The sequence below is a fragment of the Saccostrea cucullata genome, unplaced genomic scaffold (assembly GCF_032062105.1).
Source record: "Saccostrea cucullata isolate Sc308-1 unplaced genomic scaffold, CSIRO_AGI_Scuc_v1 ctg753, whole genome shotgun sequence".
Taxonomy (NCBI): domain Eukaryota; kingdom Metazoa; phylum Mollusca; class Bivalvia; order Ostreida; family Ostreidae; genus Saccostrea; species Saccostrea cuccullata.
In genome coordinates, this window is record NW_026934507.1 from 324,632 (window position 1) to 352,068 (window position 27,437).

Below are 27,437 nucleotides of genomic sequence, written 5' to 3' on the forward strand. Positions count from 1 at the left end.
CTGACTAATGCAATCAATATCTATAGAACCTATAATCATGATAAGTTATATATCTAAACGTTTACATTGGGGTGAGGGGTAATTATTTCATTAGAGTAAATTTTGAAGACGTCGAACAAAACATCATGCATTAGTTTTAAGTTAATTGTTTGCTACTTATGAAAGCAATGGAGAGCCTAGTTTTTGAAAGTAGGGGGTGGGGGTGGGGGGTGGGGTAGCTAGAGAATTTTTTTCCACTCATCTGCAAAAAAAAGGGAATATGCCCAAAGTTGAAAATCCTATTTCGGGGGGGGGGGGGGGGGGTGGTAGTGACCAACTTTTTTTCAGTGTCAAATTCTTTTCGAACAATTTTTTAGCATTAAATACTGCATTTCCCTATTTCCCTTTAATAAATTTCCTGTTATATACAGGGATGATCCAACCTTTCAATTAACATTTCCTATTTATAGTAAAAGTAAGGTTGCGAAAAAAGGGGGGTGACAGTCCCCCCCCCCCCCCCCCTCGTTGCTACGTGTCTGACGGAAAAGGAACAGTGAAAATTTATTTAAAAGGTATATTTTGTATGTGTTAAAAATTGGTTTTGATCTGTTTTTCGTTTGTTGTATAAGGACGCCTGTGGAGTGTTACAAATACTTGGAACTCAGGACCAATGAGCAGTTTCATGTAATCTTTTTCGTGCTAACACCAACTGCGACTCGGGACTTGGTTTTAAACGGTCTAAAGACCGATCTCCACGTCCTGCAGTGGATTCGAACACGCGACGTAAAGCTCAGCTCCTCATTCCGCAACTCTGTAAATGGTTTTAGAAGATGTAGTATATAATTAAATAAGGGAAATGAACTAATAATGAATAATTAGAATTTAGAATTAGATTCAACTGCATAGACTACCAGGAAGACAGCTGAGAATATGATAACTACAAGAAATAAATGAATCGTTATGAGATGCAGAATATGTTTAAGTACTAGATTGTTGGGTATGCCAGAGCATCAACGATTGTTGGAAACAGCCCGTTATGCATAAATGACCCATCGATCTTGACGGTGATTCCTTATATTCCTCAATCCTGGAATAGGAGGGACACTTTTCCTAAGTCTATTTTTTGTGTTTCATAGGAGAGAGATTTTTTTATTTCTGAAAACGGGGGTGGGGGCTGCGAGTCCGGGCGAGATATGATCAGAAATATTATGTATATTTGGCCACTTTCCTCTTAAGAACTCTTTTTCCGTTTCGTTTTATTTACTTTAAATGAAGTAACTTCTAACTTCTTTCACAATATCACCGATATGTTTTTTCCCCAAAGTTCGAAATTCCGATAAAAAGAACAGACTTGAAGTTTTCATTTCCATTCAGTGCAGTAGAATCATCCAGGAAAAGGGCGCGAAGATATACACGTGACATTTGGCGCAAAATGAATGTGACACCCCTTACCTAGAAGACAAATGGACTCACCCAATAGTACAGAAACGCAGAAAAAAGGTCAAACGGACATGTCCGTATATGAAATTGCATGAAATAAACAGCTGCATGCAAAAAAACTAAAGGAAATAAACAAATCAATATATTGTATCATCAAGATGGTTATTTTTTTCTGCGAAATGTTTTGTTGAAACGGAGGTAACAAATTCCAGTGATAATCAGCATGCACAAAATTTTGCTTTCTAACTGTGACCTCTTCTCTTTGCACCTCGGAAATATCAATCCTTATACAGCCTGACGCCGTGACGTCAGGCAATAATAAATTTGCCTTTGTTCCAAAGTATACATATACATCGTATCAGCGTTAGGTTCACCGACTCCTGGAAGATATAAAATATATTTTTCTGTCAGTTTTTCGTCAATTTTATAGATCTTTATATGAAAAAAATACCAATTTTTCATATTTTTAGAAAATGAACCGTTTGTTGCAAATGCGTACTTTCAATGAAAGAAACCTTAAGGAAAAGAAATTGAAATACGAGGCGTTAAAAAGACATATATCGGATGAAAAGTCACTGGACGAACAAAATGCACCCCTACATGTAATTGAATAGAGAAAAACTCCGGATTTCTTCTGACGACACTACAAATGTCATAATTTTTTTTTTACATCTGCACAAAATCTAACAACAGTTAAAAGTTTAAATATAAATGTTAGTAACCAAAAATCGAATGAAAAAGGACGTGATCTTTTTTTTTATTTTTTTGTTTGTTTGTTTGTTTTTTTGAAATGGTTTACTGTTTATCTCACCATAAGACGAGAATTTTTAAACAATGCAATCTGGACTGTACAAAGTACACTTGTCTAACAATGGCGTTTTCTTTTTTTATATATGTATATATTTATAGCATAAATTAAACGTCGGTCTCTAGCACTAAAAAATAGGGATTTTAGGTGTCACTTCATCATAAAACTTAGTACACTTCGAACACACGATAATGTATTCACACTTATCGCACGCTTGAACGACGCCCCGCCTTCTCATTCAAATACCAGTACAATGACCTATATATAGCCGTTATCGCAAAGTTTTACAGTAAAATATGCGACTTTATTTAATCGATATCATGTTTATATTGAAGGTTTCTTTCCTTAAAAAATCCTTTATTTGTATCTATACAGACTATACTTGAAGACTTTGGCTATAAAATAACAATGTTCTAATCAAAAAGGGTAAATTTCTGCATTAAAAAGGGGCGAGATTACCGTGTTAAGAGGATTCATTCTTTCAAGGTGTCAGTGATTTATGACCATACAGTTCACAGATTTGTATTGTTTATAAGTTTTAGGAGATTTATTTTGATTTTTCTTTACTTTGCTCTCATCTGTTATGTTTATTTGGACTTTTGAGGATTATCCTTATTGTCTGTTAATTGTTTCATTTAATTATATGATAAATTTTTATTTGAATATTATTGAAGGGTATTTGTTTAAAGGACAATTATATTGGTGTGTGTATATTCTTAGAAGTTTTGAATATTTGGATTTTCTGCAGATATAATACAAATTTCGAGAAATCGGTGTTTTAAAGAAAAAAATCTTCAGGGATTTATCATTCTAAATTGAGTCTAAACTTGCTTGATCGGGCATAAATTTTACATGGTCATATTTCCGATGTGCTATGGGGATCGATTTTTATTATTAAGGTCTTCCGTCTTAACGGAAGACCTTATAGCGATTCTATTGTTTCTTATTATTATTATTATTATTTTTCTGACGCGATTTCTCAAAGACTACTGGATGGAATTATATGAAATTTTCGGGACAGATGTTTTGTTAAATGAATTTGATACATCTGAGAGATTTTTTGGAAATTCGCTTCCGGTGCCAAGTTACAGACCTTTTTCTGATTTCTTTTGTCCACGGATTTTCTCAAGAACAGTAAAAGATATCAATGTGAAACTTTCAGATATTATAGATGATGATAAATACTATCCAGGACGCGACTTTTCGTTTGTCGTCATTACTTCCGCTCGCTACCGGAAGCTAATTTAAAAAGTCTAATTTTTAAATTTTTTTTGTTTTTCAATATTTTTCGTTTATTTTTTGTATGTTAATAGAAACCTTTCTTATAATGCTTACTATATAATTTGTTTGAATATTGATAAATCTAAACTCTAGATATTAGCATTTAAAAATTTGAAGCGTTTCAAAATGGCCGCTCTCTCTGTCAACTCCGACATTTCGCAATAGGGGTTTACTGAGGCAGTCGAGCATTTGCTTGAACGAACGTAACATAAGGACAAATGAAATGTAAAGGAATACTTGGATTTTCACGTTGTAGTTACGTTACAATCCTGTATCAAACTAAATTCTTCTTAAACGTCTTCTATAATTGGTTTTGGTTGATTCTCAAAGTAGAAAAAGGAAAGACTAAATGTGCAAATGAAATTCGATACCTAATATCTTCAGCTCATTAATCATTGTTATAAGTAATAGTTTTTCAAGAAGGATATCAATGAATACAGTAAGTATAAAACTTATCCACTGTTTTTCCCATGCACACTTGTGCCATATTAAGCTAATAAAAAAGACAAAATAAGATAACCATATTTTTTTAAAGATCGCTTAATAGAGTTTATATTAACATTATTGTCTCAAAGATCTTATTCAAGTTATTGAGCACAAACGATATCCAATTCCTTGTCCGTCGTAAGGCGAGCCTTTTTTTTTTACGAAACATTTCAATCTCTTCAGGAATGTTTTTAACTAATTGGGATAGTTCACTTTAGCGAGTTCACTTTAACATGAAATTTTAAAAAAAAGTTAAAATTCATAGCCATTTCACTCTTTTAGTGTTACTTCCTTACATACTATATGGAGTTTGTGAAATGTATTAAATATACTTTCTAATCATCAAGTTTTAGGCTAAATGAACGTTTTTTTTAATTTCATTAAAGATATCACACTTATTAAATAGAACATTCCAAAGAAAAGGCGCGAAGATTAACTCGTGGCGTTTGGCGCGAATTTATGAATAGTGACTAGCTTTTATAATTCTAAGACAAAAGCACTGTTATACAGAGGTATCTACAAGAAGATTTAGAGCAGAGGTCCCGACAGAGTACGTAATATTTAGCGCGTTGGATTTTCATGCTGCCGACTTGGATTCAATCCCCCCTGCGTGTAATATTTTTTTTTTACCTTTTCAGCTAGATTTTACAAAGTTTTTTTTCGAAATCGGACGGAAGACCTCTCGTTGCTCGCAACGAGATCGTATCTAGTTATTATTATTATTATTATTTCTTTTTTGGTAACATATTACATTTACATAAGGTAAAATTTTCCCATTATCGTTAAGTAATCTTTCTGAAAATATGTGATACAAAGTTTATTATACATTAAATTTATTTCATCACAGCTTAGAAAAATTGATACCTCATCAGACAAAATACGTTTTTATTTTATATGTAATTCTCATGCTCTTTATATCATTTATGCAACATATCAATAATTTAGCTCATCTAAGAGAAAAAAAAAAATCTTTTTTAAAGATTTTATTTGAAACAAATAGTAAAAAAAAGTAAGGAAATCAAACTAAAAAGATTAACGGAAAGGGAAGTATGAACATCCTTAGAAAGTTTATAAAATCAAAAGAATACATGAGGGAATTCAAAGTACACTTTGTTATTTCTACTCTCACTATAATCATGTATTACTGGAGAGTTTTTATCATACTTTCCATTGTGAGTAATGTTATAGTACCACAATTGATATATGACTCTCAGGATGACATATGCAAGCATGGCATAACAGAAGACATGCTTAAGGCCCTAGTGGATAAATTGCAAGTCATAACAGATGAGAATCGAGAGCTTCGGAAGAAAGTCGAGAACCATGAGTCTAGGATTAGAGAGGGAGTGGAAAACCGAAAGTCTAGCGTTTTAAAAGAATTAAAGAACCAGATAGAGTTTAAGGTCAGGGAGGAACTGCAGAACCAGACATCTCAGATTATGAAGGAATTGGACAACCGGGAGTCTGGGATTAAAAGGGACTTGAGGAATCAGACGTCTCGGATTTGGAATGAATTGGACAACCGGGAGTCTGGGATAAGAAGGGACTTGGGGAATCAGACGTCTCGGATTTGGAAGGAATTGGACAACCGGGAGTCTGGGATAAGAAGGGACTTGGGGAATCAGACGTCTCGGATTTGGAAGGAATTGGACAACCGGGAGTCTGGGATTAGAAAGGACTTGAGGAATCAGACGTCTCAGATTAAGAAGGAATTGGAGATCCACAGGACTCGATTTCTTGAAAATCAGACAGCAATAAACGGTGAGATATCTACTTGGGAAATTCATTTTAATCAGGAACCTAGTATAATTATTTGTACGATGGCCGATAGCAGCCGTCAATTTACACTAATGTTATGTGTGTAACGTGCACAGCATTTTCAACGAAACCCAATGACAACTTACACTTGAAACAAAAAGTATACAAAGTGTACAGCGGTTTTGCAAATTTCCATGTACACTCTACACCAACGTTTGTGTAAAGTGTACATGGAAGTTTCATGTACACTCTACATCTAAAGATGGTATCAAGTAACAGAATAAATAGAAAAATTCTTGTTCTTTCCCTTTTTTACTTCCCCCACATTGGTGCCTGCAAGTGCATATAGGCAACACCAATCAGCTACGCAATTTTAAATTCAAAGGAACCGACATAGTGTTGTGATTTTTCTAATTTCTCTTTGATTTTGACATCGTTTTGAATAAGTTATTTCTTATTGTCAATATTGTTTTTACAGTATTGTATTTTGGCGGTTTTATATCGTTCTGGTACATTAAAAATCTGAACCAGGGTCCTGTCTTCATCGGGTATCCCGCCGTAATTTCAATTGTTGCAAAATAGCATTTGTAATTAAACAAATCAGCAATACTTTTATGAAATAAAATAATTGCTTCATCATCATCCCCCGAATTACGTATAGAAATGCACAAAGACCTACAAACAACAAAAAGAAGTTTATTTCTTCCCTTTCAATTCTGCTTAAATTTGGATATTATATTGATTAAATTTTATCATTTATTATAACCTACGTGTTACCATTTCGCAGTTTCCTCCAGAATCTTCAAGTTTGCCGCAAAAGCTTAATGCGAATCTTAAGAAACACGTGCGTGTCTTGAAACAGAGAAAATCTCCAATTAAAATAAGAGAGGGGTACCAATGTGGGGGAAGAAAAAAAAGGGAAAGGAAAAGAATTTTTCTCTTTAATTTGTTACTTGATACTACCTTTAGATGTAGACTGAACATCAAACTTTTCTTGACACTTAACACAAAAGTTGGTGTACATGGAATTTTGCAATGACGCTGTACACTTTGTACACTTTTTGTCTCAAGTGTAACATGTCATTAAGTTTCGTTGAAAATGATGTACACGTTACTCACATAACATAAGTGTAAATTGATGGCCTCTATCGGCCATAGTATATTTGCCTAAAGTACAGGACAAGATAAACAACAATATTTCGTACATGCCTACCAGCATTCTTTCCTGATCACAGCTTCAAATTTATCTGTTACAAAGTGATATTACCCCTCAACTAATATACATGCATTTTTAAACGGCGAAACCCATTACACTTATCTTATCCCACGTTTACTCTACTCGCTAGACAGCGATTCCTTATACTTTCCATTTCATTGTGAACTTAAATTGTTTAATTTAGATTTTAAAATTGAAGACTATAGACAACATGAGGACTCTTGTTTCAATAGTCCCGGCCCACTGACGACAAACACAAATACAGCCGCCTGAGATTTACATGCATATTAGACCTTCTTAGCCTCTGATCTATCAATTGGCGAAATTTACATTCCAGTAGAATGATCAATAATTCTTCTCAACTAACTTTCAAAGAGGGATCATAGAGAAAACTAATAGAAATGAAAATATAATAGATTCATCATGGTTACTTTTTTGTAGTCCGAAAAATAGGGAAAAAAAGATAAATGAAAATAGCTGTAAAATTTCTTTTATATCATCAGAAAAAGATATCTGAACCTCTCATTTCCTTTTTTTCATTCTTCCTCTTTCCCGAATCCAATGTGTAAATGATCGATAAAAGTTAAAGATCCTGTAGGAAAAATGATACATTCAAATTATTTGACTATTAGAAACATTCGCGTACATTCAAAATAAATCTGATTAGATTTTTTTAAATTAATTTTAATTCCTTTATTGAAGAGACTTACATCACATTCGTACGAAAGCCCAGAAGGCTCATTCGAGATTCGAAATACGAGATTCGAAATTCGAGATTCGAGATTCGAGTTTCGAGATTCAAGATCCAAACTAACCAATCAAGGCGATTTGAGATTCAATTACTCCCCTTTATTATTTTTTACTATTAAGAAATCGTTGAGTATTTTAATACCGAGGAGGTCATTTGATTAAATTACAACGCAAGAAAAAGTGTTATATATATTATCAAAACGAAAGTTAAAGAAATATTGTATTTTGGTCTGCAAGATATGCTTAATTAATTCATGATAGCTTCTTGAATGTCATAAGAGATTTATATAAAGAATATATATATTTCGTGTTATCTACTTTGGATATAAACTTAGATTAACAGTACATGCATCCCCCCTTTTTTCCAAACATACTTATTTTACTATTGAAAATGTTCATCGAAAGGTCGGTTGCCAAGCCCCCTACATTTTGGTACCGTGGTGCAGTATAGTTAAAAACGTTGAAGTAGTAGTGTATTAAAAGAAATGAGGTTCTATATGAACTTCGACCCCCACCCCCGCCCCGTTCACGCCCCGAAATAGGATTTGGACAAATTTTTCTGTCAGTTTTTATTTTCAGGTTTTAAATAATATTTTTGTCTGCCCCCCCCCCCCACTTTGAAAATCGATGCTTAGTCTCTGTAACAATTAGTACTACGGGTTTCAAGGTGGATAGTGTTTGAGACACGGTATTAGAAAGTAGCCAGTGACCAAGTTTATGAAACCAATAGACAGCCCCTTACATACGGATGGCTGAAACATGCATGCTTAATAAAGATAATGACCCACTGGGAATAATAAATTTAAAAAAAATCATTGTTAATCCCCCTATCCCCATCTAAGCTCGAAAAATAGGTGTTATTGGAAGTTATTTTTGAATGGACATAAGCATAAAGTCACTGTTTTCTATAGTATATTATATCGGAAAAATATTTACGGGTATGGCCAAGTGGGAGGGGGGGGGGGGGAACAAATGTGTGGTTATCAACATTCATTATTAATCTTGCGATGACTGGATAAAATAAATATATATTTGAAAATTATTTAAAAGGAAACCGCTCGGGTCTCGCAAGATACATACCCAATCAATACACAAGTTCATACATCTTCAAGATCATCCAGTTCTTGATCTTTATTTTCATGTAGATTTTTGTGAAATTTTCTAACTTCTTCCAAGATCTCTTGTTGTTAGTTTACATATTTCCCATCATTATCAATCAAGTTTTTGATATTCTTATTTACATTATTTCGTTTTTCTAGGGCACAAAAATATTTTGTAGATTTCCTAATTGAGGAAATACATAAAAAATTAGTTTTCAATTACTTATCTTCGTCTAAGGCTTTGATAACTTGAATTAATTAAAAATCATAGATACAATACAGACTGGAATTTACTTTATTTTATATCAAATAGTAGATGAGTCTAGCTAAGCTGCAGAACTGTGGCGTTATTGTTTTATATTTTAGTCTCTGATCATAGAGTTATGGTCAAAGACTCAAATTCACTAGTAAAACCAAAACGCTCATTTCAGCCATACATTTTCAGTTTTCAACTTCCAAAAATTTCTTGACAACCAAAAACAAAGCAAAAAAAGTCATCAGATGTTTTCATTGAGGGGGCACACGCATATACATGTAGTAGTTATGATTTCTTTAGTATTTTATGTATCGGAAAAATTATAAGTTATGCTCTGTGTATACATCATAAGTTAATAAAGTATACCGATATCAATATATTTTATGGAGTTAAACCTGTTGTATAGCAAAAAACACACATTTATTATATATAAAATTAGATATTTGAACAGTCCTATATCTAATATTGAATATTTGAATTAACTTTCTTTGTCGGATGGACAATATTTCTAGTGGGCAAAGAAAGTGTGGGTGAATAAAGCTACGTTTTTGTCCCCCGCTTGAAAAGTGGGGGATATTAATTTGGGTTTGTCCGTCCGTCCGTCCGTCTGTCCGTCCGTCCGTCCGTCCGTCTTTCTGTCTGTCTGTAACGCTTTCGTTTCCACACGATATCTCGAGAACCCTTTGAGCTTTTGCAATGAAATTTAGCATAGCAACTCCCTATGGACTAAAGAAGACCCCTATTGATTTTGAGGTCAAAAGGTCAAAGGTCAAGGTCATAAATAAGAAAAGTCTGTCTGTTAAAACACTTTCGTTTCCACACGATATCTCTAGAACCATTTGAGCTATTGCAATGAAATTTTATATAAGAACTCCCTGTGGCCTAATGAAGACCCCTATTGATTTTGAGGTCAAAAGGTCAAAGTTCAAGGTCGTAAATTTATACATTCTGTCTGTGTATAATACTTTCATTTCCGGGTGATATTTCAAGAAGATTTTGTGCTTATGCAATGTAATTTTATACCAAAACTCCCTAGGACGTCTCTCGCCCCTCTCAAAGTGTCCCGCCAAGTTTGTTTTATTAGTATTTATAGTATTACATGTCGCTATTTTTAGCGCAGGGGCATGAGGAGAGTTATTGCGTATAAAACAGGTTCTCGGCGGACTTTATGTTCTTATTACATCTATTAGATCTGTTTAATAAAGGCTAAATAAATCAAACACCATGGATTGTGTAAAACTTTGAGAATACCGAACATGAAAACATGAATATATACATGTATGTGACTTCAGTTCTGCATATACTTCATATCAGATAAAGTGATTCCGTGGTCCAGTGGTCATGTCACTCGCTTCATATGTGAGGGGTCCCGGGATCGAATCTCGGGCGATCCTTTTTTTTTTTTAAATACTTTTTTTTTACTCAATGATAGTATTCAGCATGTGAAATGAAAAATTTATGAGGTTATAAAATCATTATTACAGTGTGATAAATATTCCATATAAAAAGAATCTTCTATACACATAATAAAGAATAAGCAATCAAATCTTTATATGCATATTGACATACATGTATTTTATATGCTTCAGTATACATGTATACGTTTAATAATTCTACAAATTTAATTATTTACAACTTAAGTCAGGGGGATCCGACACCCCCCCCCCCCCTCCACGAACTGCGCATGGTTTACTTTTTCCCTAAGCGGGGGACACAAATTCTCTGAATTAGCTTGTTGTAATGCATATCAAATGTTCACAATTCATGTTTTTATATAAAATTTAATCAACAGTCTCCTTTTACAAGAGAGAGTGAATAACATACCTGTATTAAGATTCACATTTTGAATTCTTTATCATCTTACTGAAAATAATAAAATTATATATACATGATAGAAAAGTTGCTAGAACAAAATTCAAAACAATGCGCTTTGCCCTTTGATTTATTTTATCAACAATATCCGCTAATTTCTATCATTTTTTGACCCAAATGCACAATGCCTTTTTGGATATTTAAGTCTGTGAACAATATAACTAACAGTATAAACACTTAAAATTTGTAAATAAATCACAGCCATTCTCTCCTCCTTAATTTATATCTGATTTTGTTTCACCGTCTGTTCTTCCGCATTGTTATTTATCCTGGAATCTTTCCAATAACAGATAAATGTCAGAAAAATAAAGAAAAAAATTTTCTCCTTCATTAAAAACTTTTTTATCTGGTTTTTTATTTCTCTGGTCTTTCCTAGTCCCTTTTTAGACTTTAAATTAAACTTATAATACATCCTTTACTTGACTTTGAAACCAGTTAAGACTGTATATTTATGTAAATCATTTTTTTTTATATTGAGAGATTCTGAGGCCAAATTGTTTGACTACAGTAATCTTTGACTTATTGAGAACTATCATCCCTTAATTTCAAAGAATCAGAGTATCTGATTTTCTATTAGCTAATTTCATTTGATAATTATCTTCACAAAAATATTGCTATTTCTATGATAGCCGCCAGAACGAAAAATAACTTTGAATATCATAATACCGACGGTTACATCATTAACAACTAGTGCTAATTGTAACGGGGACCGTTACAGATGTTCCCCAAACGCTCCCCAACTCCCTTTTGGTGCCATATTCCCTATAAGCTTCATTGAATAAGACAAACTCTATGCATTTGAGACTTTAACAACGTTTACCCAGAAGTGTACCAATTTCATTAAAATTTAGCATTGCACGCGTGCGCATGTGAATGCACGTGCGTAATGACCATATAATCTTGTCTTCACAATTTATAGATTTTAATATACTAAATATAAAAGTATTTAATCCAAAAGTATTAAAAATACGCTAATTCAAGTGTATTTTTTATTTTACTCATTTCACGTGCACGCACGTGCTCACATGAGCATGTCGACCATACTTTCTTGTAGAAGTCCATTACATCTACAGTGGCTGGAACGTTATTGTTGACAACTTACACGAACGATCACGTTACACGAACGATTCCGCACGATTAACGCACGATTAAACCTGTTACACGAACGATCTTTCACGTTCACGATTCTACACGTTACACGATCTTACACGATTGTTAACGCAAACGCACGATTCTTCACTCAAAATAATTCAAAATATTTAGGAATCAATATTTTCAAAACGAAATACGGCTTAATACTTATTTAAGATTTCAAAGAATCATCAATGTTATTTTATAGACTTTGAAGAAAAAAACGGAAAATGATATTTCTGTAACTAAATATATGCAAGACTTAATATTTTAGATTTAAAATAATTATTTCTAAGGTAATTCTCCGATCAAAAAAAAAAAAGGATTTTGTTCGTTCTATTAGACGATGTACATGTATGTGGGTCGTATAATTTGATTGAATTGGATATCATGATATGCAGAAAGGGGGGTACGATTGAACAAAAATGGCAGCATGGAATGACTTAAATCATAATTACAAATTTTATCCTTATGTTTTCAATGATTCAATGTCTGATAAACTTGCCAATTATTCACCTTTTTTATTTGCAGAAATCTAAAATTAATTAATTACAAATAGGCTCAAGAGATAAACACAGATAATCAAAACTCCCGAAAATCACGCCGTGTCCATGTATAATTGTCGACTAACTAGTTATGTAAGCATTGAGAAATGTTTATTTCTTTGTAAAAAAAAATATATATTTATTTTCAATGAATTGATTTCAAGATTATCTTGACCACAATAAGAAGTAAATATTAATTAAAATCAGATTTTTCAAAAAGGCGTTAAAGAATCACAATATTGATCGCGCAATTTGACGAGAACTTAATATTGTACGACTTACTATATTGCTTGTTTACGAGCGATAATTAGTTCGTTCTGCATTCTATTATGTAAATTGCGCTTTTTCATTTTATTTGGATTCTGATTAATAAATTAAGAAAAACAAACAAGGGAAATGCTTATTTTACAAATAACATTCCGATAAAAACTTACAAAACGAAATTTACACGATTCTAAACGCACGATCTCGCACGATTAAAAACGCACACGATTGAGTCTGATACACGAACGATCTTGCACGTTACACGAACGATCACTCACGATTCACGAACGATTTTACACGATTGGTGTGTCAACAATAACGTTCCAGCCACTGTATCTATGTTCTAATTCCCACCCCGTTTGGTTGAAAACCAAGTGAGTTATAGCTGTTCAAAGTTTCAGCCAATCAGATTGCAGCGCACGTACATGCACGTGTATGCATGTGCATGGTGACCATATCTTCTTGTAGAAGTCCATTATATCTATCCATGTTCCAAATCCCATCCTGTTTGGTTGAAAACCAAGGTAGTTATAGCTATTTAAAGCATAAGCCAATCAGATCGCAGCGCACGTGCATGCACGCGTTTTCATGATAATTGCTATATATCTTATTGTAGGATATCTTAATACATGCTTATGCTTAAAATTTCAAAGGATTTCGTCAAAAAACAAGAAAGATATTGAGACTTTAGTTTCAGCCAATCAGAGCGAAGCACACGTGCATGCGCGTGAGATCCCGCTATTTTGACCATGTCACCATGTCTGTACTACTAATATATCCTCACATTATCAGTTTCAAAGCATTTCATAAAAAAGTAGAAAAATTACGGCAATATCTATCATATTGGTCATTTCACGTGTTGCACGTGAGCGCTCTTGCAAGCACGTGCGCGCAAAATGACCTTGACTAGGCAAATCTACATAACATGTCTACTGACCCTAAAAAGGTTTTACCTACATCGGATGAACAGTTTACAAGATCATTCCCGGACAAAAAAGTACCCAGGAAGAAGAAGAAGAAAAATAACTAGAAACTCTTGTTGCTACAGCAACAAAGAAGGTCTTCCGTTCTCCTCTATTAATCTGTATGCAGGATGTTTTTTTCTATTTTAAAAAAGACAGATATATAATAAAGAAATAATAGAAAAAATGCAAAAAATAAAAAAAAACTAGTAAACTAATTGTTCAGTGAACAATTATCGGACTTTCCACCTTTTTAAACATTTCAATATCATTTGGGCTGAAAAAAGTAGGAAAAAAGCAAGAAAATAATAAAAAAAAACAAAACAGCAAAATTCTCATTTCTCTACTAGGATTTTAGATCTGGCTCGCAGTTGGTATAATTTTACCCTAAACAGACTTCCTGGATTGTTTGTAGTCGACTCGGGGATAACCACGATTTCATTGATCACGCAAAGAGAGCACATTAAAAATATTGTAACACGCTCCTATGTGTACATATGAGCTTGAATTAGATTGTTTTCAAGTTCAGATGTAAGGGGTAGGGTCTGATTAAAATTATGATATACCTATTAATATGAATAACATGCATTTGATCTGCGCATCAAGACAGAAGCGTAAGTGAAAACGTTGTGAAATGTCCCATGTGTACCTGCATCATATGTGCATTATACATGTATTAAAGAGATGTTTGAAAAATATCCGATTTGAGTTGTTTTATGTTTGAAATGAATGGCGATAAATTATTTAAGAGCATGTGAGAAACATGAGCGAGAGATGCAAGGCAGTTTGTAATTATAGAAAAGGAAAACGGAGAATCGGATTCGGATTTTGAGGACAGGAAATCATGCGACCGGAAGTGAATTTTACTGAGATATTATACATTACTGTAGACGTTTGCAGTCTGCATAACATATCTAAAGGTCATTACAAATACTTTATCTATAAAAGGTATTTATGGGAAAGAAAAATACTCAAATCATGTAGTTTTTCTCTTATAACCGGAAGCTGTCGTTGTTGTTTCCGGTAAGACTGATATATTTTGAAACTACAAATCAAATGCTATAATGTGATGCAAAAAAAGTTTCATTAAAGAAAAGTTGAAATTTTTGATTTCTTAGATCACTTCCTGTGACGACCGGAAGTGACGGCTGACGGTCTTATTCCAACTGAATTTGCCTACTTATCATGATCTACCAATTATTTAAGTTTGGTGTCTTAATCTCTAACCGTTTATGAGATCTAGCTATGATAACTTCTCATTTTGAGGACAGGAAATCACGCGACCGGAAGTGAATTTTACAAAGATATTTGACGTTACTGTAGTCATTTTCAGTCTGAATAACATATTTAAAAATCATAACAAATACTTTATCTATAAAAAATATTTATGGGAAAGAAAAATACTGAAAATATGCAGTTTTTCTCTCATAACCGGAAGTTGTCGTTTTGTTTCCGGTGGGACTGATATATTTCGAAACTACAAATAAGATGCTATAATGTGATGCAAAAAAAGTTTCATTAAAGAAAAGTTTAAATTTTCGATTTCTTTGATCACTTCCTGTGACGACCGGAAGCGACGGCGGACGATCTTAACCCAAATGGACATGCCTACTAATCATGATCTATTACTCCTATAAGTTTGGTGTCTTCATCTCTAACCGTTTCTGAGATATGACCAGGACAAAATCTTTTTGAAAAAAGCGGAAATTGGACATATCTGACGACCGGAAGTGCATTAAAACAAAATGAAAGTTACATTTTAAAGATATTTTGACTCTCTATCATCCCTGAAAATTTCATGAGAATCTATCCAGTCATCTATGAGAAATTGTCAAAAATAGAAAAGGGAAAAAAAAATAAGAAAAAGAAAAAGAAACAGTCGAATCACTATAAGGTCTTCCGCCTCAAACGGAAGACCTTAATAATAATAAGAAACAGAGTAAAAACAATATGTTCCCCAACTTCGTTTGGGGAACATAACTATGGAGCTAAACAGGGAAGGTTTTATATGTCATAACGCTTGGACTTTGAATTAATGCCATACTTACAATTAAATCAATTTAGAGCAAGATTAAATCTAAATGCAATACTCAATTAATAATTTATGATGCAACGTAATGAACTAAAGCTCTTTAAAAAATAATAATAATAATAATCTAGCCTTTCATTGTATTAAAAGTGAAATTTAAAATGACCCAAGGTGCTTTAAAATATTAGGAGAAGTTTTTGATTATTGTACTTTAATGTCATAAGTTTATACTTTAAATAATTATGATCAATGTTTATTGATTGTCTGCTGTTGTTGTCTCTCTATATTGCTAATATATATTTTATCTTTCAGTGGACTTATACAAAAACATTGGCGACATCAGGACCGACCTCAAACAATCTGATGACAACCAACAGAGTCTGTCCTCCACTGTGACGACTCTCCAAAGGAACATTACCAGAGATAACTGCAGTAAATTTTATAATCAATTATAAAAGAGAAACCATCATAAAATTCAAATTAATTAATTTCACTATATTAGCGGGTTATTAATTATGTTAATGGTATTTTTTAAAGTAAAAACATAACAGTATTCTTTTTATATATCTTCGATTCTAAAGACAGAATAATTTTAATTTCTTTTTTAAATAAATATTTCTAGCATATTATACTTTGTAGACATATGTAAGAGAGTGGCCTTCACAGCAGGAGTGACATTGGGCAGCACCTCATGGGACAGTGGTACCTTAGTGTACGATAAAGTCATCAACAATGTGGGAGGAGGGTATAACCCGAACACCGGAATCTTCACCGCACCAGTAGAAGGAGGCTACGTGTTCTACGTCACTATCCTAAGTTACGATACGGACTTTATATACATAGATATTGTATTAAATGGATCTAGTAGGGTCCGAGCAGTGGCCCTAACCTCTAGTCCAGACGATAATGCTGAGGTGGGTACAAACCTTGTAACATTAAGGCTACAGAAAGGGGACAGGGTATGGGTAAGACATGTAACTGGTACAGGTTATGATACATTCAGTCATGCACCTTGCACCACATTCTCTGGATTCCTTATTTGAATTAAGAACGTTCATAGACTCTATATAGAATGGAAAAAATGTAGCTGTATTTTTGTGTGTTTTTGTCGTTTTGTTCTTGTTACTCAGTTTAATGATTTTAATCATAAGTATTCATTTAATTTGTATACATAGTATAAAATGCAGTATTCAATTTGATTTGTCTTTAGCAAGTAATTTATTACATCTATCTTTAAGTGTAAAAATTGGTAGTGTTAGAATTCAAATTTATATTATTTTATTGTACTTAAGGAAATTATTTTTTCTTTAAGTTATAAAAGCATTATAAAATATAAAAGTAAAATTATCAACGACAAATCTAGGTTTGAGGCAAACTGAAGCAGGGATGTTTGACGGACACTAGAACAGGACCTATAATTTGAATTCAACCACTTGCACACGACAAGAAATATGTAAATTTGATATTTTTATCGCTACATCATCTAAGCTTTCATTTACATCTTGTGTTTGTATGTATTCTCATGTAGTGTAGATTAAAGTTTGGTCAAGTCATGAATCCCTGGAGGTAGGCTTGGGCAACAATGGAGATCAAACTTTAACAAGCTAGTTCTCCAGAACAGCAGTTTCATGATAAATCTTATGGATATAGGAAAATCCTCAGATAGTACAGTTTTAATTGTTTTCCAAACAATAAAACCCCCAGGGTGGGAGGGCGGCTCAAAGAAGTTTCAAAGTTTTGAATAGAATAATAAAAGAAAATTTTAAATAAATTCATATGAACTACAAGAGCATAAGTAGTCATATGAAGTATTCTATGATAGTGAAGACTGAAGGATGTTCTAATCCAACTCATCCCGTCATCTTCTTGGGTTAGGATGGAGACACAATGGGGGATTAACGTTTTACAAAGGAATATGAACTACGACAAATCTTTCAAAATCATCTTCTCAACTACTGCTAAGTATGTGTAGTCATACTGAGACGGAAGCATCTTCAGGTAGTGAAAAATGATGAGGTTTTATTTTATTTTAAATCATGACCTCAAGGATAATAGTTTGACCACAATTGGATATCAAAGAATATAAGAATAAAACCTTTAAGAAAACAATCTCCAGAACAACAAAGCTATTTCATTATTATTTTTTGTGAACAATCAATTTTTGGGGACTTCCTCATCAAATGATGAAACACGATTATTATTCTTTTTAAAATAATTTGTAATACCAATTTAAGATAAGGAAACTGATAGACCGATTTAACTTGCTCATCAGTATACCATTAAGCATTTTTTAAAAAAAAATATATCTTAGTTTTATGTAAATTACCATAAAATTTCCAATCATCAAAATTTAAGTAAATTTAACCAACTAGGTACCTTTTGTATTCCATCAGGAGAATCGGAAAATAATACTGTGTCATCTGCATAGAACATTAATAAAAAGGTATGCTTCTTGAAGATGAATATCTTGGCAATTACACATATTTAAAGAATTTTCTAAATCATGCAGATATAAAAATAATTAAAAAGAACACTTATAGTGAAGTGAAGAAAAAAAATACATGCATTAAAAAATGCTTTGTCTCTTCAAAGCTATATCATGTTGTAAATTTTGAATTTACTAGGGGGAGGTAAATGCAAAATTTACAACACGATAACTTGTAAATTTTGCATTTACCTCCCCCTAGTAAATTTAAAATTTACAACATGATAGCTACCCGAATCTTAGGTATCTGCTACGTAGAATATTATCTACACTGATTTTAAATAAATCAAATAATTCGGAATGGCAAATTCTTATCATACTCTTCCAGCCTTAATATGAATATTGTATAAAACTATACATTTTACAAAGTATTTGATACTATGTCAAGTTGTACGAAATTTAGTTTTGTTTTGAACTATTTAATTGACAATATGTAAAAGGGATTTATATTAAAAATGTTCCAAAAACTTAGATAGTCTTCTAGTCATACTGAAACGGAAGCATTCTCAGGTAGTGTAAATTCAGATGTGTTCAAATGAGGACCACCCGGGATAAGGTGGGGCCAAAATGGGTGATGACAGTTTTACATAGGAATATATTGGAAAAATATACAATATATATCAAAAACAAGCAAATCCATGATTACTCATTTTGATATGGAAGCATACTCAGGTAGTGCTATCATTTTTCTGTGTCTGAGGTCAATATTATTTGCCATGAGTCCTTATAACCACATATTGACCGTTCACTAAAGTCCATAGTTATATTATATAATCACTCAAAGTGAATGAACTGACACAGTCCTAACAAAACAGACTTGGCTGTCATAACGTTACAATGGTTAAAAAATGCGTTTATGTGGAACACGCTGAGTGATTCTAGAACATATATCAGACTGGAAATCGTAGTGTCAGGAACAGCTTTATATGGTATTGTGGAAGACAATCAAGAAGCTGGTGACATTGACAGTGCAACTGGCTCTAGATTTGTTATTGTTAATCTCAATGTTGGAAATACGGTGTTCATTCGTTCTAGTGACAGTGGTTCTGGGCCTATGCGAACTGAATCAAATGTCATAACTGCGTCTTTTTCTGGAGATCGAATTTAACAAATTCTAAAAATAACTTGTCGATATAAAGAAGTCCTTGATTTATAAAGGAACCTTTAAAAAAAATAAGTGCAGGGTGTCTGATGTGTTCTGTGCAATGCATCGGATCTCTATATCGACCTCTGAGAAAGGAAATTATGGGGTCTGTCATACATCCTTCTTTATTCATCTTCATATATTCCCACACAATTTAAGATTGACGGACTCATTTTATTAATCATACATGTAAGTGTATGTTTATGTTGATGAATAACTAAATCAAATTGATATATCATAAACATTTCGTTTCAAGACAAACGATCTTTAAATACCTGAAGAAAATTCAGACTAAAAACCAGAATGTATACTAGTATTGAAACTGAATATCGAATTCAAAGAAAATGTTAAATCCTTGATCTACAATTATTTTCATGACACATATTGTTATGGTACTGGTATAATATGTTAAATTATATTTGCATACAAGTAAATATGTCAGTGTTCCATAAATATTTTATTTTAATTGCAAACAAGTTTTATCAGTTCATGATTTTGGACTATACACAACAGTGACAAAATAATCTAATTTGACTAAAAATTGTAGTTTTTCATACAAATATAACTTTTATACAAAAATTGTTTCTCGTTACAGGTGTAACATGTTCCCATTTATAAATAAATATTACCAGTATTTTAAAAATAAATATAACATATTTTTTTTGCCACAAATTAAGACTTTTCTGAAAGACATTAATTTTCAGAAACAAAAAATTCCGTAATTCTTGCTAAATTAAAAAAATATAATTTTGTTTTTATTTCATTCGTTATCTTGTCAGCAGTCATGAGCCTACCTATGGCAAATTAGATATCCTTACCCCGTCCTTTCTTGGATACCGAATTAATTATATTCTTTGACGCTGATTGCAGGACCTTCAATCGTATATTCTGATCTTTAATACCGGGGTAATATATTCTTCAATAACCCAGATAGCAGGATGTCATTGGACCTTTGTTGGGCCAACAATACTCCTTATGTTGGGCCACCGTATGCATTCAACATTGGGCCATCGGTAATTTGCTCATCGGCCCTTACTCAAACCAACTTGTTGGCTTATTGTTGGGCCAATGTAACAGTTAATATTAGGCCACTGTTGGGCCAATGTATTCTTTCAATATTGGACAAACGTCATTTTTGTACAGTTGGGCCATTGTAAGCAATTAATGTTGGGCCAACGGTAATTTGCTCATCGGCCCTTAATCAAACCAACTTGTTGGCTTATTGTTGGGCCAATGTAACAGTTAACATTGGGCCACTGCTGGGCCAAAATATTCTTTCAATGTTGGGCAAACGTCATTTTTGTGCAGTTGGGCCATTGTAAGCAATTAATGTTGGGCCAACGGTAATTTGCTCATCGGCCCTTAATCAGACCAACTTGTTGGCATATTGTTGGACCAACGAACGGATATTATTGAGCCATTGTTGGGCCACTTATTCTTTCAATATTAGGCAAACACCGTTTTTGGGCCAACGTTGGTTTGTATCTTATTGGCTCTCCATCAGGACAACACATTTTTCTTCACTGGTTGGCCATTTGTCCTCAAAATTGAATAACAAACTATATATAATAAGGTTATAGTAGTTTTGTAGTACAGTTTAATGGTAAAAGCCCTTTAATACTATATATGCTAGATTAATAGTTTAATACATATTCACAATATCTCATATATCTATCAACAAGTATTGAATTATAAGTAGCTCTACATTAATTTAAAAAACGGAGGAAAAAGAAATCAGAATATAAAATTACATTATAACATACTAATATTTTATTGCTCAGTGCATGAAGAAAACGTTAATAAAGAACAGAAAGCTGATGCTCACTTGAAGCGAAACATGTAGGGTTACATGACTGTATAATCCCTCTGTGATGTAAATTTATGCACAAGTTCAGTAAATTGCAGGTATATATAAGCACTTCTAAGAAATAAACAAAGCCCTCCTGTTCTTAAAATAATACTAAAATGAATCCCGCAATTTTGTTTACTTACACAAAAAATGTTTCTGACATCTGCATCATGTTTGTTACCGACAAACAGACACAGAAAAGGAGAGAGCTACAGGTATGTCACAGTATATAACAGAAAAAAGTTAGGCACTGCCACGTTCAATCTGATTCCTCTCCTAAGTCTCCTCTTCTCTCTCTCCAGAGTCTCCTCCTCCCCTTCTTTTCTTCTCTGTCCGTTTCTTCCTCCCTTATCCCTGTCCTTGGCATACCTTAGCCATCCTTTGATTGTGTTCTCAATGTCTTTTTAGAATCTCCAGTAGCACTAAAATTGTATTTAGTACTTAATACATTTTTTACTTTTCTCAGTAGAGAGTAACATACGATTAGATTTACAAGACTTGTATATCACTATATTTTTAAGCTGTCAATTGAGGAATAACCGTCTTTTTTGTTGGTGTGATTAAGCGATTAGCTTGCGTGATGAAAGACATTTATGCGTAAAATTTCTATGCTTGATCATCATCACCACACTGATTCAATGTTACCCCATATAAATCATTATTCGAAGTAAAATAGTATACATGTTTAAAAAGAATTGTCGGTACACTGAACACATTTTAAATGAAAGAACCCAGTTTATGCTTTAGTACTGAATTAATTTTTTAACTTAAACATGTTCAACATTTTCAACATGTTTGATCATGTGCTCGACTTTAAGTGTATATAAGTAAAATGAGTGGTAGACTTTGGAAATTTATTCTACTAATTGTAATCTAAATAAGGGGCAAATTATTTATTGTTTTAACTGTATCAAAACACATTTGTTATTTTATACTTTCATTTATTTTTCTTGTATAGAAACAATAAATTTAATCACTGATAATTTATTTTGTTTTGATAAATTTTAAGAATTTTAACAAGCCTTGTAAATTTAAATTAGTTAACTTGTATTTTCAAGAAGGATTGGTGGTAGATTTATTTCTGATTTTAGAGACTATCGGATTTGTTAATATACAGATTTGTAACAATTAAATGTTTATAAATATTGGTCCAATATATCGGGCCAACATTGGGCCAATGAGCAAAATGACACTGGGCGAACGTCATTTGCCAACATCGGCCCAATGTTCTTGTTGACGTTGGGCCAAGAATGGCCCAATGTCGCATTCAGCTGGACAATGTTGTCTCAACGTTGGGCCTATATCTGTAGCAAAAACACTTTACATTGGGCAAACGTTGGCACAACATATCGGGCCAACATTGGGCCGATAAGCAAACTTACATTGGGCCAATGTCATTTGCCAACATTGGCCCAATGTAACCGATAACACTGGCCCAACGTAGGCCCAATGTTAGCATGCTATCTGGGACAGTGTTGACTCAACATCACCTGGCCTTTGCTTTGATTTACACAGATTTGTACACGATATCGTTTAAACTATAAACGTTAATTAAGCTGTGTCGAAGCAAACATATTATAAATACTTACAAAGTGGATGAAGATTTGCAAGGCATCAATCTCATTACGCTCGTGTCAGATTAAAAATGGCGCGGATATTTCAAGTAGCCCGGATGTTGTCTACCCATGATGCTCAACCAGATTCATGGTATATTGGGCCAACTTGGGGCCGATGCCAGTCTCCCAACAATATTTTCTCTCACGATAATAGTTTTATGACATAACGCCAATAGTTAGCCCGACATTGGCCCCATTATATACTGATATACATAACCAACTATCAATATTCCATGTTGGACCACCATTGTTGGCCCAATAAAGGTAACCCAACAGCGATAATACAAGCATAATGTAAGATTGGAACAACGATGTTTTGCTATCTGGGATTCACATCCTGTTCCTGAGAACTTTTAACTAACATTTATTCAGTCTTCTCTAAATTTTCATGAATACAACGCTCATGAAAAAAAATCATAATATTAAGCGTTTTATTACAAATAAATAAGCATGGACACAATTCAAAAAATAGAATAAAACACTCTTTGGTGCTGTGATCAGTTAAGTTCAAAGTTAAAATGTTGAAAATATCATATCTAAACAAAAGCAATCATCCAATGAAAAGCATGGACATAGAATATCCTCTTAATTATTTCAGAATGTGCATCTAAATTTATATTTGGAACCAACGTTGTCCCAACGTAAAGCTCAGCAGCTAATTATAAAATTGACACCATCATTTAGTTGGCAGTATAATAATTGGACCAACGTTGGCCCAATATAAATATCCCATCTTTGAAACACCTAAACAAAATAACACTCTTGCTAACATCGGGCAAACGTTGGGCCAACATTCTATTACCAACCTGATAAGACATTTTCTTTAAGGATGTATTACAAACATTGGGCCAACGTTGGGCCACCATACTACTGCCAACTTGATAAGACACTTTCTGTAAGGGTGTATTACAAGCATAGGGCCAACTTTGGGCCATCAAACCACTACCAACTTGATTTGACACATTCTTCACGGGTGTACTACAAACATCGGGCCAACGTTGGGCCAACATACAACTACCAATTTGAAAAGACACTTTCTTTACGGTTGCATTATATACGTTGGGCCAACGTCAGCATCCTTCTTTCCTTGGAAAGTAAAGTGAATGAAAGTTGCATACGTTCGACAAACGTTGGGCCAACATAGGAATTCTGTCATGGTCGAGAATGTTGACATGGTAGCATTGGTCCAACGTTGGCCCAACGTAGTTCCCCCAACTCCAACCATACAACCTTTTACCAGTGCTGGCCCAACATAGTCATGCTATCTGGGAATCTATTTTAAATTATATGTGTCTGCAAGGGATTTTCATTGATGTTACGGTGAAAACAAAAGATGTTAAATCAAAACGTCTTGATTCATGTATTAATTCGGGGTTGATGATAGTACGAGAATTGATATGAAAGTTACACTACAACTCCAGTTAAATCTTGAATGCTCAATAAAAGTTGACATTCCAATGTCTATCGCCATAACGGTGAGAATGCTCCAGTATGTGATGTTGTTTTGGTGCTTGTTTTTGAATTGGCACTCATTTTCATTTTAGCCGTGTACCATTTTTACATTTCACGTATTTTTTTAAGAAATGTTTTGCTTTCATTTTCCTCTAGCTATCAAATGCCTCATTTAAGTTAAAAGATGACATTTTTTTGAACTAATACAAATCAACTATATCTCTGTAATAATATACTGAAACGCAAAATCCTATCCATTCAATCAAAGCGCGTAATGCTCAAGACAGCCATGCAAAACAATTGCAGCTTAATATCTACTATGCAATAAGTTCAACGATCCATAGATTTGAGCGAAAGAAATACTTCAGTATTCTTTGGCATTAGTATAATAATTATGCCTGTTTTTCAGATGATTAGATCAAAATTTCTCTAACCTAATGCAATGAAGAAACACTTGGAAATCCGCTCCACGGTCTGCCATTTATACAATTGATAAGCATTAATCTATGGAGGCGTTTTTTAGTGAAGTTTTGTATTTTGTGAATTTTTAGATTTATTTAAATAAAGCAATGGAAAGACGTACTTAAGTCATCTGCAGGAGAGCGTCGCATCGCATCGGGAACCGGAAGAGATTTTTTTTTTGGGGGGGGGGGGGATATTGCTGCAATACTTATGACGAACAGATAAAAACTCTTAAAACCCTATATTTTTGCCAAGTACTTTGTCAAGCATGCAATTTTTTAATTCTGTTGAGCAGACTCAAACTTAACATCCGGTAATAGTATGAAATTCGTTCAACCATTAAATTACCGATATTTACAAAGTTGAAGATTTCCATAATCTCTATATACAAAATTAAATCAGGCCTATATGATTATATTAGTTCCCCCTAATATACGATGTTGCGTTTCCTTCTCGTTTCATAATAATAATTTGTGCAGTTATCACTGACACGAAGCTTTCATTTCGGTGTTATGTATCGATCCAATTACACATTTTTATCACCGGTAAATTTAACAGCCTTCTACTTTCTAACCTTGCCTACTGAAACGTTTAAATTGATATGTTTACTGTGTGCTTTTCAAATCTAAATATTCCTTCATTTCTGCAGACATTTGTTGAAAAAATTCAAAAATTGTTACGAAATTCTATTATACAAATCATTTAACTAACTTAGGAGAGATAAACTGGTTTGTTATATAAACCATGTTTCAAACCCCCAGAGGGGGTTCGCATAATCTCTAATCCTCAAAATGTTGAAACTTTTGTCTCTCGTCAGTTTCCTGTTTTATGGATCCTATGGACTCTTACTTGGTGACAAGGAACAACATCATATGATTGGCAATGCCTCTGGAATTGATGTTCTAGGTCGTATTGAAATGCTTGAAAAACAATTGGCGGAAGAAAAGCGAGATCGTTTCATTTTAGAACAGACCGTAAGGGATATTAACACCAAATTTCATGGCACTCTACTGAGCATTAATCAGATTGAATTGCAGCAAAGAGAATTTCAAAATAATGTTTCAAGAGACAATTTCGAAAGCCTGCAAAACGTCAACCAAACCATCAACAACATTACTGCCTTATTGCAAAGAACGATGTCGGACTTCTCCAGCCTTTCCTCTAAGTACAACCAAGAGGTACACGCTCTAAACAGCAATATTTCCAAGATGTCAGGATCAGGTATTTAAATTCTCTCTCTCTCTCTCTCTCTCTCTCTCTCTCTCTCTCTCTCTCTCTCTCTCTCTCTCATTTTTGCACATTCTTTACTAAATTTCTTTTTTTCTTTCAGTACAAGACTTGCAAAGACAGGTATCTTTCTTCGCAAAATTATCTAGCAGTGTCCGAATTTCAGCAGCTCACCAAACCGTCGTGTATGATACGGTTATTACAAATAACGATAATGGATACAACCCAAAGAATGGAATCTTCACTTGTCCTCAGTCTGGAACTTATGTGTTTTTGTGGAACACTCTGATTATGTATAGAACATATATCAGACTGGAGATCGTAGTGTCCGGAACAGCTTTATATGGTTTTTTGGAGGATACAGAAGATGCGAATGACTATGACACTGCAACTGCTTCTATAATTGTTAAAGTTGATGTTGGCGATACGGTGTTCATTCGTTCTCGAGGCAGCGGTCCTGGACCTATGGTCACCGAATCCAGTGTCATAACCTCCTCATTTTCTGGATACCGAATTTAAAGAATGATAACTCTGATAGCTAAAATTAAGTCTTTAACGATTAATTGTCTGTATTTTCATTGATGTCATGCGATATTGCATCGGATATCTATTACGTTGAGTTATGGTGTGCTTCTAAACTCCTTCTTTATTCGTTACAATAGTATACCTAGTCAAATTAAAATTGATGGACTCAAATATTAATCATATGTGGTGATGGTGGCCTTAATTAAATGAATATGTCATAAACATTTCTTGGATATCGAATCAAATATAGATGTTGACAATGATCGTTGAGGCATCGTGTGTTTCTTTACTTCTTCTGTATATTCGATAGTATCCCTTGTCAAATTAAAATTGTTAGACATATGTGGCGGTGGTGGTAGCTTTAATGAAATGATTACATCATAAACATTTTTTGAATACCGAATTGAATGTTTTTGTTGACAATGATTGCAGGTAAAAAAAAAAACCCTACAATTATTGTCGTAGAATCTGATCTTTAAAAAAATATTCTTCAATAAACCGTATAAGTGCACCTATGTCAGCACGGGTATTTCTGTTTCAAACTTTTAATTGACGTTTCCATAACAGCAAAAGATGTTGATCAAAACTTCTTGACTCATGTACTTTGTCGCAGTTGATGATAGTACGAGAGTTGATCTGAAAGTTATGTCGCAATAAACTTCTATAAAATCTTAAAATATGATCAATTGTTTCGAACTAAAGTTGACATGCCAATATCCCTATCTATTTTGACTTTTGTCTTAAAATGTCATTTGATTACATAAAATACGTTTAAATAATTAAGATTAAGCATTACACAC

At 33.4% G+C, this 27,437-nt stretch overlaps 2 protein-coding genes and 1 long non-coding RNA gene across 3 annotated transcripts in view; all 3 read left to right on the forward strand.

Moving 5' to 3' along the window:
- The window catches only part of LOC134240917 (uncharacterized), a 228,570-nt gene that overhangs the window by 170,369 nt on the left and 30,764 nt on the right, over positions 1-27,437 (forward strand). The gene's annotated exons all lie outside the window — the stretch shown is intronic.
- On the forward strand, positions 5,131-19,470 carry LOC134240901 (uncharacterized). Its single transcript, XM_062723007.1, has 5 exons — positions 5,131-5,755; positions 16,190-16,309; positions 16,517-16,842; positions 17,406-17,443; positions 19,164-19,470. Exons 1-5 carry the CDS (start codon positions 5,131-5,133, stop codon positions 19,468-19,470), a joined length of 1,416 nt encoding a protein of 471 aa, XP_062578991.1.
- On the forward strand, positions 25,677-26,986 carry LOC134240902 (caprin-2-like). Its single transcript, XM_062723008.1, has 2 exons — positions 25,677-26,106; positions 26,216-26,986. Exons 1-2 carry the CDS (start codon positions 25,677-25,679, stop codon positions 26,629-26,631), a joined length of 846 nt encoding a protein of 281 aa, XP_062578992.1. The 3' UTR covers positions 26,632-26,986.

Coding starts and splice junctions, on each gene's coding strand:
- LOC134240901 (XM_062723007.1), top strand. CDS start 5,131: ATGTATTACTGGAGAGTTTTTATCATACTTTCCATTGTGAGTAATGTT. Junction 5,756..16,189: donor AAATCAGACAGCAATAAACG/GTGAGATATCTA, acceptor TTTATCTTTCAG/TGGACTTATACAAAAACATT. Junction 17,444..19,163: donor CAAGTCATGAATCCCTGGAG/GTAGGCTTGGGC, acceptor GAACTGACACAG/TCCTAACAAAACAGACTTGG.
- LOC134240902 (XM_062723008.1), top strand. CDS start 25,677: ATGTTGAAACTTTTGTCTCTCGTCAGTTTCCTGTTTTATGGATCCTAT. Junction 26,107..26,215: donor TTCCAAGATGTCAGGATCAG/GTATTTAAATTC, acceptor TTTTTCTTTCAG/TACAAGACTTGCAAAGACAG.